The 14,673-nt window shown below is 40.3% G+C and overlaps 2 protein-coding genes and 3 non-coding genes across 44 annotated transcripts in view; 4 read left to right on the top strand and 1 right to left on the bottom strand.

Moving 5' to 3' along the window:
- PBRM1 (polybromo 1) overlaps positions 1 to 7,750 on the bottom strand; it is a 100,718-nt gene extending 92,968 nt beyond the window's left edge. For 26 of the 40 annotated variants that reach the window (XM_031470492.2, XM_031470503.2, XM_031470504.2 and 23 more), the window contains exons 1-4: positions 7,579 to 7,693; positions 4,603 to 4,728; positions 2,793 to 2,945; positions 1,713 to 1,810 (exon numbers count right to left, since the gene is read on the bottom strand). In XM_031470492.2, coding sequence (XP_031326352.1) covers positions 1,713 to 1,810; positions 2,793 to 2,945; positions 4,603 to 4,650 — 299 coding nt within the window. In that variant the 5' untranslated portion in view covers positions 4,651 to 4,728; positions 7,579 to 7,693. Of the gene's footprint in view, positions 1 to 1,712; positions 1,811 to 2,792; positions 2,946 to 4,602; positions 4,729 to 4,994; positions 6,076 to 7,578 lie in introns of those variants that run through there. The other 14 variants (XM_031470494.2, XM_031470515.2, XM_064496456.1 and 11 more) reach the window with 7 other exon arrangements.
- A 73-nt stretch (positions 7,751 to 7,823) lies between these two features.
- GNL3 (G protein nucleolar 3) lies at positions 7,824 to 14,516 on the top strand. The gene is made up of 15 exons (XM_010985221.3): positions 7,824 to 7,961; positions 8,628 to 8,686; positions 9,114 to 9,251; positions 9,371 to 9,484; positions 9,719 to 9,799; positions 10,554 to 10,686; positions 11,309 to 11,421; positions 11,663 to 11,780; positions 12,446 to 12,533; positions 13,041 to 13,215; positions 13,346 to 13,488; positions 13,570 to 13,706; positions 13,796 to 13,977; positions 14,219 to 14,282; positions 14,377 to 14,516. The coding sequence occupies exons 1-15, from the start codon at positions 7,949 to 7,951 to the stop codon at positions 14,460 to 14,462; spliced, it is 1,644 nt and encodes a 547-aa protein (XP_010983523.1). The 5' UTR covers positions 7,824 to 7,948; the 3' UTR covers positions 14,463 to 14,516.
- LOC116158413 (small nucleolar RNA SNORD19) lies at positions 10,728 to 10,804 on the top strand. Its single transcript, XR_004142715.1, has one exon. It is a non-coding gene; the product is annotated as a small nucleolar RNA SNORD19 (small nucleolar RNA).
- LOC116158419 (small nucleolar RNA SNORD19B) lies at positions 11,466 to 11,548 on the top strand. Its single transcript, XR_004142722.1, has one exon. It is a non-coding gene; the product is annotated as a small nucleolar RNA SNORD19B (small nucleolar RNA).
- Positions 12,905 to 12,981, top strand: LOC116158414 (small nucleolar RNA SNORD69). The gene has a single exon (XR_004142716.1). It is a non-coding gene; the product is annotated as a small nucleolar RNA SNORD69 (small nucleolar RNA).
- Positions 14,517 to 14,673: the final 157 nt, after the last annotated feature.

Genomic DNA, 14,673 nt, shown 5'->3' with positions numbered 1-14,673 from the left:
AAGAATTTCATCTAAATTGGAAAGGAAGCGGTAAAATCATCTCTGTTCACAGATATAAGAACTTACACAGAATACTCTAAACACGTCACACACAAAAACTTGTAGAATAAGCAAATTCAGCAAAATTGCAAGATACAAAATCAACATACACAAAAATCAGTTGCATTTCTATATACTAACAGTGAACAATCCAAGAAGATTAAAGAATAAATCCAACCAATGAGGTGAAAGACTTAAACACTGAAAACAATGTATTTCTGTAGGAAATTAAAGAATAAACAATTAAGTGGAAATACACCCCATGTTTATGGATTAGAAAACTTAATATTGTTAAGACACCAATATTACCTGAAACAATCCACAGAGTCAATGCAAAAACCTGTCAAAATTCCAATAGCATTTTTTGCAGAAACAAAAAAAACCCATCCTGAAGAACAACGTTGGAAGATCACTTTAGTCAGGGTTCTCCAGAGAAACAGACCAATAGGATATATATATAGAGAGAGAAAAACAGAGGGAAAGGGATTATTATGGGAATTGGCGATTATGGAGGCTGAGAAGTCCCAGGATCTGCCAGCTGGAGACCAGGAAAGCCAGTGATATAATTCAGTTTGAAAGCCCAAGAACCAAGAGCTCCAAGCACAGGAGAAGATGGATGTCTCAGCTCAAAAAGAGAACACAAATTCACTTGTTCTATTTAAGCCCTCAGGGAACTGGATGATATCCAACTCCACTGGTGAAGGTCCTCTTCTTTACTCAATCTACCTATTCAGTTGCCAATCTCTTCGAGACATCCTCACAGACATAATGTTTTACAAGCTATCTGGACATCCCTTAACCTAGTCAAATTGACACATAAAATTAACCATCATGGAGAACTCATGCTTTTTGATTTCAATACTACAAAACTTCAAGTGTAGTGGGGATGTGGAAAACTCGAACTCCTATACACTGTTGGTGGGAATATAGAAAACAATATGGTGATTCCTCAAAATATTAAAAATAAAATTACTGTAAGATCCAACAATCCACTTCGCGGTAAACATCCAAAAGAACTGAAAGCAGCATCTTGAAGAGGTATTTGCATTTGCACACTCATGTTCACTGCAGCATAATTCACAATAGCCAAAAGGTGGAAGCAAGTATTTATCAATGGATGAATAGATAAACAAAATGTGGTATACTCATACAATGGAATATTGTTCAGTCTTAAAAAGGAGGGAAATTCTGTCTCATGTGGTACAACATGGATAAATCTTGAGGACACTATGTTAGGTGAAAGAAGTCTGTCAAAAAAGATAAATACCGTATGATCCCACTTATATGAGATACCTAAGTAGTCCAATTCACAGAAACAGAAAGTGCACTGGTGACTGCTAGGGGCTGAAGGTGGGGAAGGGGGAAATGGGGAGTTATTTAATGGGCACAGAGTTTCAATTTTACAATATGAAAAAGTTCTGAAGGTCTGCTATGTAACAATATTTAACACTTATTGAACTGTACACTTGAAAATGGTTAAGACTAAATTTTATGTTGTATGATTTTGACAGTGAAAAATTTTTTAATTAAAAAAATTTTTTTTAAATATGCTTCACTACATCTTGACAACTGAAACTAAAATATGGACCCCAGTATCATTTAAGCCATTCCTTCCAAAGGAAACTCAATTACCATTTTCGACATGGACCCGGGATCAAACCCCTTCCACTTACCTTCGCTTTGGTGCCCTAATGAAGAGCTCACAGAGGAGCCTGCCCTGCTCATCCTTATAGTCTCGGATGGTGTTGTAGAGTTCATGGCACACAGCAATCTACACATATGAAAAAGAGAAAAATCACCAGAAAAGTGAACAGAAAGCCAGTGTAGGCATTAGGGTTATCTTAAAAACAAAAACAAACAAACAAAAAAATAAACGCAAAAACTCATAAAATGCTAGTAGATTAGAAAAAGGATGAATCCCCAAATTCGCATTCCCATATGGGAACGGAAGTCTGAAATATGCTGACAGTATCTCTCCTTATTAAAATCATTTAAATGATTAAATTTTTCATCAGATTTATGCTACTGGTGACTTTCCTTTCCTTTGAAACTAAATTAGTTTACATCACTCTTGCTTAAAAATTATCCAAGTAGGGGTTTCTTACTACTCAGAGAATAAAATCTAAACTCCTAATATTGCCCACAGAGCACGTAGGGTACACTCTGGCTGGGAAGACTTTGCCAGTTTCCTTCTCCCTCTTAACCATCTCTCTGTAATCACAACACACCAAAACCCTTCCTCACCCAGGCCCTCTGCCTGGGAACACTTCCCCAGCACTGTATAGGGCTGATGCCTTCTGATCATAGAGAACCTTTCCTGAAGGTATGGGCCAAAATAGCCCAAATCATCCCAACTTCTTCTTAGCACTCATCATTAGCTGAGGGTACTTTATTATTTATTTGTTCATCTGTTTACATTCTGCTTCCTCCAAAATGGAATCTAAGCACCATGTCAAAAATTACCATGTCTTACACATGGCTATATCTCAATTACCAGAACAGTGCTCAGCATATGACAAGCACACAGTTACCTGAGTGAACATATAAGGTGACATACTGATATTCTTTATTATTTCATAATAGAGTTAAACTGTAAGACTTTTGGCTAAATACACACTTTTCATAAAAGAAAGGTTAAGAATATCAAGCCAGAGGAAAAAGAAGCTGAGTGGCCTTGCATCTTAACTGCTTATCATTAAAGGGAGAGTAGGGAATTTGTGCAGAAGGCAGAAACCTGTGTCCAAGTTACTCACAGGGTCTACAGTCGGAAGATTGGAAAGTCTCCTTCTTTTCCTGCTTGGGCCTGGTGTGGACACAGAATGGTGCCCGTCATCAAAGTCCCCGCTGACACTACTGGAAGGGGAGGTAGCTCTTCTTCTCTTGGAACCCATGGAATCCAACTTCTTCTGTAAGAAATAATTAGCCATGTTCTTATATTTAAATTTACACTCTGCCACCAAGCCCTCAGCTGGCCACCTGCTAGCTACCAGGCTTCTGGTTCACTTAGGAGGATATCCTCACTGTTGCAAAGCTTAGCTAACTTCGTTTTTTTAATACAAGTCCTGGACCTTGCTTTAGCCCCTTCACTTAGAAAATGCTACACTTTCAACTTGGATGGGACAAATTCAAAAAGGTATACTCATTTGTATATTACTAATTTTGAATGACTCAGCCACTTCTGGTCCCAAATCTACCCTAGACCAGAGTTTGGAAACCCACATGTTGTAGTATACCAGTGTGTTGGAGGTATTAATCCCTCAGCCCCTGAGGCAGCAAGGAAGGCCTCAGGGACAGAGGCCCCAAGGTGGTCACCTCTGGAGTCAACAGCCTCATCCATTTTCCCCAGTGTTTCTTACAATTATGCTCACCTTCCAGGTAGACCAAGATGTGAAAAAGAACAGGAAGGAGAGTCTGAGGCAATGAGTAGTACAAAAGGGGAGGGAACAGAGGACTAACCTAGTATTTTAGATGTGCCCTAAAATTAACACACTGAAAATGATTTTTCTCCATTCATTAAAGAAGGATCCATAAGACATATGCCAGAAAACACTTAACATGACTTGCCATACTTATGCTAAAGTAGTAAAACCGCGTTTTGAAATTTTTCTGTCAATCCAGACAACCTTCTTTTCAGTTATATGAGTTACTCTATCCCTGTGAATTCACAGCTTTACATTTCAGTAGATGATCTGGAAGAGCGCCTCAGAAGTGAGCTTTTAGGTTCTCCTCGGCCTTTCCGAAACATGAATATTCGCTCTCAGTTTTAGGAAGGTTGCTAAGTAACTAATCTTAACATAAATTTACAAACATATATATTTGACTATACAACACAAGAATTGCAACCACTGAAATGATCTGCTACAGCTAGAGGAAAGGGGCGTATACCCCAGATAATCCTACAATGCTTATACAATTTAACAACAGTGTCGAATAGTATGCTGTGATTTCAAAGGTCTTTCTCTAAAGCTAAAAGAAACACTGATCCCAGTGTCACTTATCAACATTCAACTTCAGGAAACTAAGACACTAGCAGCTGAGAGAATGAGTTGTCAGTAGTATGTAGAGAAAAACTGGGGGTTTCCAGGTAATAGAAAGCAGAAGCAAAACCAACCAACAAATAAAAAACTCTGGTAACCAACTGAAAAACAAGAGGAGTCTCTTATCTCTTCCTCTGAACTACAGTCCACATGGTATTTAAAAACAGAGCCTAACATGATGATGTTCGTGATTATGTTCCTTTCTCTAGGACTTGGTTTGTTATACACTGTATAGTTTGCAATTGGCTACAAGCGGCGAAAGCTTCAAAAAGCTTAGGTCAAAAGCCAGCCAAGTGTGACTGATTTTTGTTTGTTTTATAAAAGGCTGGTAAACTGGACTCAGTTCATTAAAATGAAGAAACTAAGGACCAAGCTTTGGTAAACAATTTACGACGAGGACACAAGTGAATGTGATAAACATCAGGTGGGAATCTTTATGTAAAGGACAACAAAATTTAAGAAAGGTGGAAGGGAAAAGGCAAGGAAGGACAGAAAAGGGAAAGGGTGTAGATTATCAGTAATTTACCAGCTTTACCAGAGCACAACCAGCGCCTCGAAAAGCCAGTCTCCTCATTATGTCTGAAGGCCAAGTGAAGCCAGTTGGAGAAGGCAGGGCTTTAGAAGTGCTGATTCAATGTTAATATATTCAAAACTGAAAGAGAAGAACAAGGCAGAGAAAGGGGAAATAAAGAGAAGGGTCAGACGGAGTAAAACTGAGTACGAATAGATAGAAAACATTCAAGCAGAACTGCTAAAGAAAGATAAGAAAACTGGAGAAAATAGGCACATCAGTTCTCTTGTGCCAATCAAACTGGTACAAAGGCTCAGGCACTAGCGGTACCTGACACTTCTTTCATTTTAAAACCAACTGTTTTTCACATGCTTAAAGATGTCTCACTGAGGTTCCCTTTTACTCACATGGAATGACTGTCAATTCCAGGAATGAAGCATGCCTCCCCAATGTGCCCCCTAGTGAATAAGAACAGAGTTCAATCACAGAGCTGGAATGGAAAATGAACACATGTGGAAGGCTCACATGTGACACCAAGGGTTGACAAGCTAGAACAAACCAAGAATGGTTTATGTGAGCAGAGTCTGGAAAACTCCCCATCACAAAAATTCAAAGAAAGACATTTTTTTTTCCCTAAAAGTCCTAACAGCATCGAAAAAAAAAATGCCACATTCAACCTCAGAAAGATTAAAAAAAAAAAAAAAAAGGCTTCAACCATTTGGCAGGAGGTCAAAATTGCTTTTATAAATAATCCACTAAAAAATGACAGAAAAAATGTGGATCACTGGGGGGGGGGTGTATAGTTAGACCATACAGTATCTAAAACTCCTTGAATCATTAATTTACTTTAATAAAGGGAAAAAAGATTCAACTTAGAGATAATTTCCAAATATTTTCTTATCCAAAAAATATATTTTAAAATGTATTTTGGAAGTTTGGCAAGAAAGGTATTGTGGCCAGGTGGGTGGGAGGAGCAACAGGACCTGAACTCAGGTCTTCCATCTCTAGTTATCTGTTTGATGTTGCTTGAGTCACAACCTCTCAGATCTGTTTCTTCATTTCTAAAATGAAAACAGTGAAGTGTACATATCTCTCTTGGAATGCTGTGACAGTAAAATGTAGATGAAATCACTTTGAAACTTCAAAACAACAAAAATGTTAAGTTTTAACTCTAGAATTGCATGCTCCCCTGGGCATAGGAAAAGCATTTTATCCATTTTTGTAGCCTGACTTACAGTATGGTTTGGGTGATCGAGTTATCTGTTTGATAAATGTATTAAAAGTGCACTTAAGAGGAACATTAAAAAAAAAAAGTTTGTGTGGTTTCAAAGGCCTGTGAGCATCCCTTAAGAAATTCTTTTTCCATAAAGAGAAAAGAAAGATTCTGAAACTCAATTACAAGTTTCAAAATGCCACTGATTACAGTTACATGTCCAAAAGCCTAACAACCAATGATAAATTAAAACGGATAGTAATGAATAATTTTACAATGTGCAACTGGGAAAATATTTATTCAGTACAGCCAAATGGTATATTTTGACAGTTTATGAACTTTTAGTACTCTCCTGTATTTCCAGTACTCTCCTGTATTAGCACTATGATACACGTTTAAAACAAAGATCTTAGAAAACTGAAGATTCAAAGGGGGAAAAATATAATCACTTATAATCCTATTTTCCAAAGAAAAACCATCCTTAACAGCATTCATAGATTTCAGTATTTATTCTATGCCCTGTTTGCCTTTTTTTTTTTTTTCTTGACAAAAGTGTGAACAAACCATATGTATGATATTGCAGCCTGTATTTTAACTTAGGGACGATTCTTCTGAGTCAACATTCTTTCACATAATGTTGGAGAATTTGATAGTAGTCTATCATACAGATATACCAATTTACTAATCTTGGGAATTTGGGTAGAATATTAATACTGATAGTATTGTACACTCCCAAAGCCAAAGAAAGTAGTCAAAGCCCTCCAATTATCCACACACATAGTTGTTACTCATTTGACATACTTCAAAAGATACCTTCCTTCTTACTGTGGATCTTAAAGCATGGTTAATCTGTTAACAAGTGATAAAGCAGAAATTATACTACTCTTTTGTACTGAATCCAATATGCTTCTGAATTATATTTGGGAAAAGAGTGCACTACTACATGGAAAAAAAAAACCCTAAAAATCATTTTTGAGGAGTCCTAGCTTGTTTGGAAATAAGTTAATAAAAATGCTTTACTCCTACATACGTTTCTAAAGCTGTAGTAATAATTTCTATATCCACTATACTCTGTTTTTGTCATGTTTTTCAGGATTCCTTCTACGTTTTTGCCAATCTTCCTTCCCTTTCAAGCCATCAATATCTACCCTATATTAACAAAACTCACTTCTCTCTCAGTAAAAAATGTTGAGATGAAAAATACTAAAAACCAGAAATGTACACAATTATAAAACCTCGTTTTTTTGCGGTGCGGCAGATCAAAACCTTAAATATTTGGCCTCTACGAGAAATACACGTCCCATTGATAAAAAATACTCAGTCATCCGGAACACAATCGTCTGGAAAATGTTTTTTAAAAAAAATTACTAAGAATTCGTGTCCGAATCGTCAAGAAACAAACAAAAAAAGAAGGCCCTGAGGTGCGGGGGAAATGAAAGACTTTCCCGACCTGTCACTGGTACGCGGGACTAAGGGAAACGTTGACAGCTTTGAAGCTGCCCGCTACGAGCGCTTGGCCAGCCGCCGGGGGCGGGAAAACGGGACGCGGGGAGTTTCCAGACCGCGGCTCGCCTTTGTCCCAGCCGGCAGGTGCGGCAAGGCTGCCGGGCCCGTCCCGAAGCCCGCCGCCGTGCCCCGCCCCGCGCGCCCGGCCCGACCGGCGCGTCCCCACGGCCGGGGCGGGGCCTCTGCCGCTGCTCCCGCCCGCCCGGGCCCACACAAAGGCCCCGCAGCCGGCCGAGAGGAAGCGGCCCCGCCCGCCCCGGGCCCGGCCTTACCCAGCCGCTCCGCCGCCTGCAGCCCCGGCCGCGGTCGCCGACCGCCGCGCCCCGCCCCGTGGCCGCCACGGCTGCTGCTATTGCTCCTCCGGCCGCGGCCGCCGCCGTCGCTCCAGCACCCGCCGCCCTCACCACCCTCACCGCCCTCACCCCTCCCGGTACCGCCGCAAAACCAGCCCCGCGGCCGCCAAGCGAACCCGGCTCCGCGCGACACTGCGTGCGCGCGCACGCGGGCCTGCGGCGCCGTGCTTTACGGCGGCAGCGTGAGTGCGTAACGCTTGCTCGTGGCCTCAGTTCGCACGTGTTGCCAGCGGAGGTACTTTGCAGCTGCGAGTGATCGGTTGTCGGCCCTGGCGTTCCAGCTTCCAATATGAAGCGGCCAAGTGAGTGGGGCGAGGGGGCTGGGTCTTAGAGGGGCTTCTGTGTCTGATGGTCGACGAACCCACCAGGGCGTTCCTCTGCCGGTTGGTCTCTACGGGAATGAGGGGCCTGCTGGTAGGCCGTTGCCCTGGGTCCGCCTACATCCGAAGGTTAGAAGGCCGCACGTTAGCCGCTGGCCTGTCGTACAGAAGGAAGGCTGGGCCCGAAGGGTGACAATCAGGCTACAGTCCTGTGAGGACCCCGTGGTTTCCCTTCTGGGGCCACGTTCAGTCCGGCGCTGGTGAAGCCTGTGAGCCGTTTCTCAAATCCATTGTTCGTTCCTCCTTGTGGATTCGCGGTGTTTAACAAGAAGTGGTTGTCGTTTTGGGTCTTACACGCTCCCCTGTATGCATTCCCAGTCGAATCTGGGAAGAGTGGGAGCGGGGAAGTTGGGCTCTACAACGGCTCTATTTAGTCAAATTTTCTGGGACTTGAAAGTGGCATGTTTATTTTTACTACGCGCTCCGCAAGATTCTAAAATTAGGTGTCAAGAGCTAGTTAATTACTTAACGCAAAAAGGGACGTGACCCTAGAGTACAGTCATAGAAAGTAAACTGATCATTTGTGGATAAAATGGATTTTTTTAAAAGGATAGAAAATTAATCCTTTTGTAATGTGTTGCTTTGTAGAGTTAAAGAAAGCAAGTAAACGTATGACCTGCCATAAGCGGTATAAAATCCAAAAAAAGGTAAGTCCTGTTCTTAGGAGAGTTACACCAAGGTATACCCAGGTTATATCCAGTATAACGATGAACTACCCCCATTCCGCCTCCAGAAAGAGGTCTGGACTAATATAATTTCATCTCAGGAAACGGGAGTTGGATAGACTATAGACACAAGCTTTTAGGCATCAGAAGTACAGCTGTAGAAAAGTGCAGTAATTCAGTGATGAGAAACTAAACTTTGATCAGCATGGTAACAATCGTTACAAAAAGAATCTCTTGGTCATGCTTTCTTGCTGTTTTGTACATAAATATGTGTGTCTTCTGTATTATGATTAGAGCTCTATTTTTCTAGGTCATTTTATAGGTGTAATTAAACTGTAGCCAGATTGGCTTCTCACATGAATTCTCTTTAGTATTTCTGTAAATTAATAAATTCTTAAAATTATAATAGGTTCGAGAGCACCATCGAAAATTGAGGAAAGAGGCGAAAAAACGGGGTCGAAAGAAGCCTAGGAAAGACCCTGGAGTTCCAAACAGTGCTCCGTTTAAGGAGGCTCTTCTTAGGGAAGCTGAGCTGAGGAAACAGCGGGTGAGATGCATTAACTGAAACTTTGAACGAGTGATGTGTGGGTGTGAGTGTTTTTTCAAAGTAAAGTAACACCACCACATCATTTTGGCTCACCCGTTTCTCCTGTGGCTTGGACACAGCTTGAAGAACTGAAACAGCAGCAGAAACTTGACAGGCAGAAGGAACAGGACAAGAAAAGAAAACTTGGAACTAACCCTGGTGTGGAGCTATCTAATGAGGAACTGGTGAAAGAGGTATGATTAGTCCTGTTTGTGAGCGAGAGAGGAGCTCTGACATAAAAGTCAAAGTACATCCTTAGGGCAGGGGTTGCTATGCCTCTTGGGAAGAAAAAGACTGAGTTCAGTCTTCTGTCTTACCTATTTAAATATTAACTACAGTACCCCAATTAGTTATGAAAAATGGAGAAACGGGTTACATCTACTGACATTCTGATTTTGTGTCCTTTCCCCTTTGTCTTTATCCCCTAGGAATTTGGGCAGAGCAAAGCTAAGAAAGCCAAGTCCAGCAAACAGAATCCGAAGAAGTTGTATTGTCAGGAACTTAAAAAGGTATCTTTGTCTAGGTCAGTGTCTAAAAATGGTAATGAGGTTTAAAAAACTAGAGTTTCTTGGTTGTTTTTTTTTTCCCCATGACACCAACTTTGTGGAAGTAGAGTTCTCTTGAGCTGGAAGAATCCTTCAGCAAGTTGGTTTATTTTGTTATGTTTAGCTGAAGGAATATTCTGGTTTTAAATTTTTGCAGGCGGGCATAAGCATGATTTGCAAAAAGTGACATTTTGTAACATGTTGACACAAGCCATAGTTTAAATAGAAGAGAATAGTAATAGTTTAAACAAAGAGAGTACATTAGCATAAGCAGTGCAAAAATTAGTCTCTATAAAATACTATGCTGAAACCTAAGTGAAGGAGGTCAAGGGGATGTTTTGGTTTGGTTGTTCCCCAGCACTCCCATCCCCATCACCTGTTTTCCTAAGCTCACTCCCTCCTATGAATAGACCCTGACTATGCTTTTCAGCTCTTGGCAGGGCATAAGGGCCTTTCAAACTACATAATTCACAATGGGAGGACTATGTATTTAGATAGTGGAGTGTTTCTAGTCTTGAAATCCACTTTGATCAGAGGCTGTTAAACTTACATTTATTTTCCTGTAAAAAATGATGAATCTGTAAACATTCATACCAAAGTGAAGACACGAGATCCATCTCTGAGCTCACCCTGTTGCAAAGTGGGTAACACCAGTGTACTTATGTGGAGGGTGGTGCCAGATCAAGCGATGCTATTCTAATAGCTTCTGTTTTGTAAGGTGATTGAGGCCTCAGATGTTGTGCTGGAGGTGTTGGATGCCAGAGATCCCCTTGGTTGCAGATGTCCCCAGGTAGAAGCCGCCATTGTCGAGGGTGGACAGAAAAAGCTGGTACTTGTATTAAATAAGTCAGGTAAGCAAGAAGGATACCTTTTGTGTTCCATATGCACTAATGAGGTATGAGGAAAATATCTGAACAGTCTGATTGCCACTGAAGACTGGTAAGATCCAACTCTGACCTCAGTAGAGTCAGTGCATATGCACTCGTTGCCAAAGACAGTGCTGGGCAGTGGGGTGGAGATGCTTTCTATAAGTGATTTTACTGATTTGTACTGTCTGTTGCCATTCAGTACATCTGGGTTGGAGCAGCAGGGACAGGAACACCCAGAACAGAGACTGGTAAAGCAGAAAGTAAGAATGTAATCTAACATTACTGTTGGGGGTCAGTAAACATGGCTATTACCTGATAGTAAATTCTGGAAACATAGCCCAAAGGTTAGTAGGGTAATAATCTAGAGGTTGGTGTAATCCTGAAAGGGTGGGCAGAGGAGAACTGAAGAAATACAGTACATACTGAATTCTAGTAACAGAAGCATGGTAGGGAGCTGACCCTCTCCCCATCTTCCAGTTCAGGTACTTTTGAAAAAACTGGGAAAAGGCAAACCTGAATGAAATCCATAGTTTACTCGACTTTGCAAATTCATCTCAACAAAATGACCAGATTAGAGCAGTATTTTATTTCTAATCCCTATCAGATCTGGTTCCAAAGGATAATCTGGAGAACTGGCTTATTTATTTGAAGAAAGAATTGCCAACAGTGGTGTTCAAAGCCTCAACAAAGCTGAAGGACAAAGGGAAGAGAATCAAGGTACCCTTAACTTAGTGGTGGGAAATGTGGTACTTTCATCTTTCAGATGGGTGAAATATGATGAGTGTACAAAATCTTGATTAAGAAGGTGAAAACTTATAAGATCCAACTCTGATTTCATCCAGAGATCTGAAAAGCAATAGTGGTGATTTTAATAGATGGGTTCTGGAGCCAGACTGCTTGGGTTTTGTCTGGTGAGTTGTTAGAAGTAGTTTAATTATTTGATTTTTAACATGTGAAGGTAGGGAAGAAAGCTGCTCCATTCAAAAGTGAAGTCTGTGTTGGGAAAGAAGGCCTTTGGAAACTTCTTCGAGGTTTTCAGGAGACTTACGGCAAAGCCATTCACGTTGGGGTAATTGGTGAGTTTCAGTTCAACACACTTTGTCTTTTCTCAGTAAGCGCCAAGAAATCTTTCAGGTTAACAGTGTATAGGGTTGTTGCTAAAGAAAGGGCTTGTTCAGACATCAGCTTCTTGCCACACACACACACAGTGTAAAGAGAAAAATTTTAAGTAATTGCTGCCTGATTCAGTTTTTTGCCAACCAGGCATTGTAGATAAAGTTAGCATCTGAAAGTTCTGGTTTATTTGAATTAATAGTCTTTTCCTGCCCTTTTGTTACTTGAGCAAGAAATGAAGATGCTAAGAGTGGTCTTAGTGTTGAAGTGAAGACGCTCAGATCCAACTCTGATCTTGCTCTAAACATCAGGCTGGCATAAAATAAGGCAGTGGAGTGGGGGAAGGGATAAATTAGGAGTGTATATGTTAATCTCAAACACGACCATATATAATAGAAGTAAACAAGGACTTACTGTATAATACCACAAGGAACTACATTCAACATCTTGTAATAATCTATAATGGAAAAAGATTTAAGAGAATATGTATGTATAAATGAATTACTTTGCTGTACACCTGAAACTAACATTGTAAATCTACTATACTTAAATTTTTTTTAAAGGCAGTGAAAATTTTATAATTACCAGCACATAATACCTTTTGTATCTATGGGTTTCCCATTTGTAGGTTTTCCAAATGTGGGGAAAAGCAGCATCATCAATAGCTTAAAACAAGAACGTATATGTCATGTTGGTGTATCCATGGGGCTTACAAGGTAAACTGAATTGTTTCGTAATTATAATATTTCATTATAGATGAGTAAATATGATCTATTTCTATCACTGTTTTCTGTTCTGTAGAAGGTGGAGGGTTAAGACAGTGTTAGCCTTGGGGAAGAATTGGAGTAGAATAGCTACCCACAATCTAGTTTGAAAGACAGATAAGCAAGTAGATTCAGAAAGGGGAAAGCTGCCTCAGGAAGTGATGCTTGAACCTGAACTTGAAATGAATAGAAGTCTGCCAGTTAGAAGAGACGAAATATTTATGACAAAGGTAACAGCATGTGTTTAGGCCTATATGTATATAAGCTGTAAGGTGTAGTGTTTCTCTTTAGAAAAGGGGGTGTGCTGTTAATGGTTTTAGATAAACATGAAGCAAATGATGATAAACTGGATCTGACAGACTGTGCTGAGTTTGTTCAATCCAACCCTGAGCTTCGTGTTCTGTCTCTTGTCCTTAGGTAAATGAGTGTCCCTGTCAATTACCATCTTTCTCGTTCCAGGTGTATGCAGGTTATTCCCTTGGACAAACAAATCACAATCATAGATAGTCCAAGTTTCATTGTGTCTCCACTTAACTCTGCTCCTGCACTTGCTCTGAGAAGTCCAGCAAGTATTGAGGTAGTAAAACCAGTGGAGGCTGCTAGTGCCATACTGTCCCATGCTGATTCTCGACAGGTAAAAGAATCCCCTTCCCTTGAGCTCCATCTTCTTTGTTTCATTGTAATCATCTTAAATTTTTTTTCAAGTTTTTTTTAATATCTGTACTATATGAATTTCTGTCTGGCTTTTTTTTTTTTTTGTAAAGGTAGTACTGAAATTTACTGTTCCAGATTTTAAGAATTCTCTGGAATTTTTTACTTCATTTGCTCAGAGAAGAGGACTGCACCAAAAGGGTGGAAGCCCAAATGTAGAAGCTGCTGCCAAACTGCTGTGGTCTGAGTGGACAGGGTAAGACTTCTTTTATTGGCATTTTGATGACCACATAGAATAAAGGAACTGGTTTTTGACCAATCTTATTTTTAATACCAGTGCCACCTTAGGTTACTATTGCCATCCCCCTACACCTTGGACTCCTTCTCCACATTTTAATGAGAACATTGTGATAAACATGAAATGGGGCTTTAATCTGGAAGAACTGGAAAAGAATAATGCACGTAGCATACAAGGTACACAAGGCTTTTGCTTAACTGCTTTGTCAAGTGACCGGCCAGTAAAGGTTTCATCTGTTTACACCGGATTTATTTACCTTTCCTAGCCATCAAGGGCCCTCGGTTAGCCAGCAGCATCCTTTTCCAGTCTTCAGGTCTGACAAATGGAATAATAGAGGAAAAGGATATATCTGAAGAACTGCCGAAACAGAAGGAAAGGAAGCAGGAGGAAGAGGAAGACTTTGAAGATGTCGACACTGATCAGGAAAGTGTTGATGAAGAAGGTGATGTAAGTATATTGTACATGGGTTGTTTAAGCTTTAGTAAGTTTTCTAGCATTATAATGTACAAATAGAAAGGGGCTGAAGGCAAAAATAGAAATTATTTCATGACTAAAAGAAGCCAATTTAGATATTTAAGGCTTGATTTTGTGCATCCCATTGATACTTCCAGGGACTTTTTCTGGGTAATTACTTGGATTAATGAGCAGACAAGGGCTACTAATCTAACACTGTTTCTCTGTCCCACAGGAGAAGAGCTCAGATATGTCCCCTGCCGAAGAGGCCTGTGAGGCACTGCCTGAGTGTCAGGCAGGTGAGTTGGGTGGAGGGGTCTTCTAACAAAACAGCATGGTATAGAATTATTTTTTAAAGCTTTTTTTTAAACCTCACTTTTCTTTCCAATATAGATGAGCAGTCTGCACAGTCTTTTGTCTTGGATAAAATAACTGAAGAGGAAGATGATGCTTATGACTTCAGTACAGACTATGTATAATAGAACCTTGTTCTTCTATAAGGGTTTTTTTTTTTGGTTTGTTTTTCACATTTTGAGCAGACTGCTAAACGTGTGTGTGTGTGTGTGTGTCAGTGTGTGTCATGTGCCACTTTGTTATGGTATGATGTAAACTGTATAAATTTTGAATATGTATCATGATACATTCATTGAAAAAAAAATCAGTCAACTTAGAAAGTGTCTCAATTCTATA

Source organism: Camelus dromedarius, chromosome 17, assembly GCF_036321535.1.
Source record: "Camelus dromedarius isolate mCamDro1 chromosome 17, mCamDro1.pat, whole genome shotgun sequence".
Taxonomy (NCBI): domain Eukaryota; kingdom Metazoa; phylum Chordata; class Mammalia; order Artiodactyla; family Camelidae; genus Camelus; species Camelus dromedarius.
The sequence above is the reverse complement of the archived record's forward strand: the minus strand, read 5'-3'. Positions and strand labels throughout refer to the sequence as shown.

Bases quoted from the DNA above. Each gene is read 5' to 3' on its own strand.
- GNL3 (XM_010985221.3), top strand. The intron at 9,252-9,370 runs GTGAGATGCATT...GCTTGGACACAG, and splicing joins CTGAGCTGAGGAAACAGCGG to CTTGAAGAACTGAAACAGCA. The intron at 14,283-14,376 runs GTGAGTTGGGTG...TTTCCAATATAG, and splicing joins ACTGCCTGAGTGTCAGGCAG to ATGAGCAGTCTGCACAGTCT.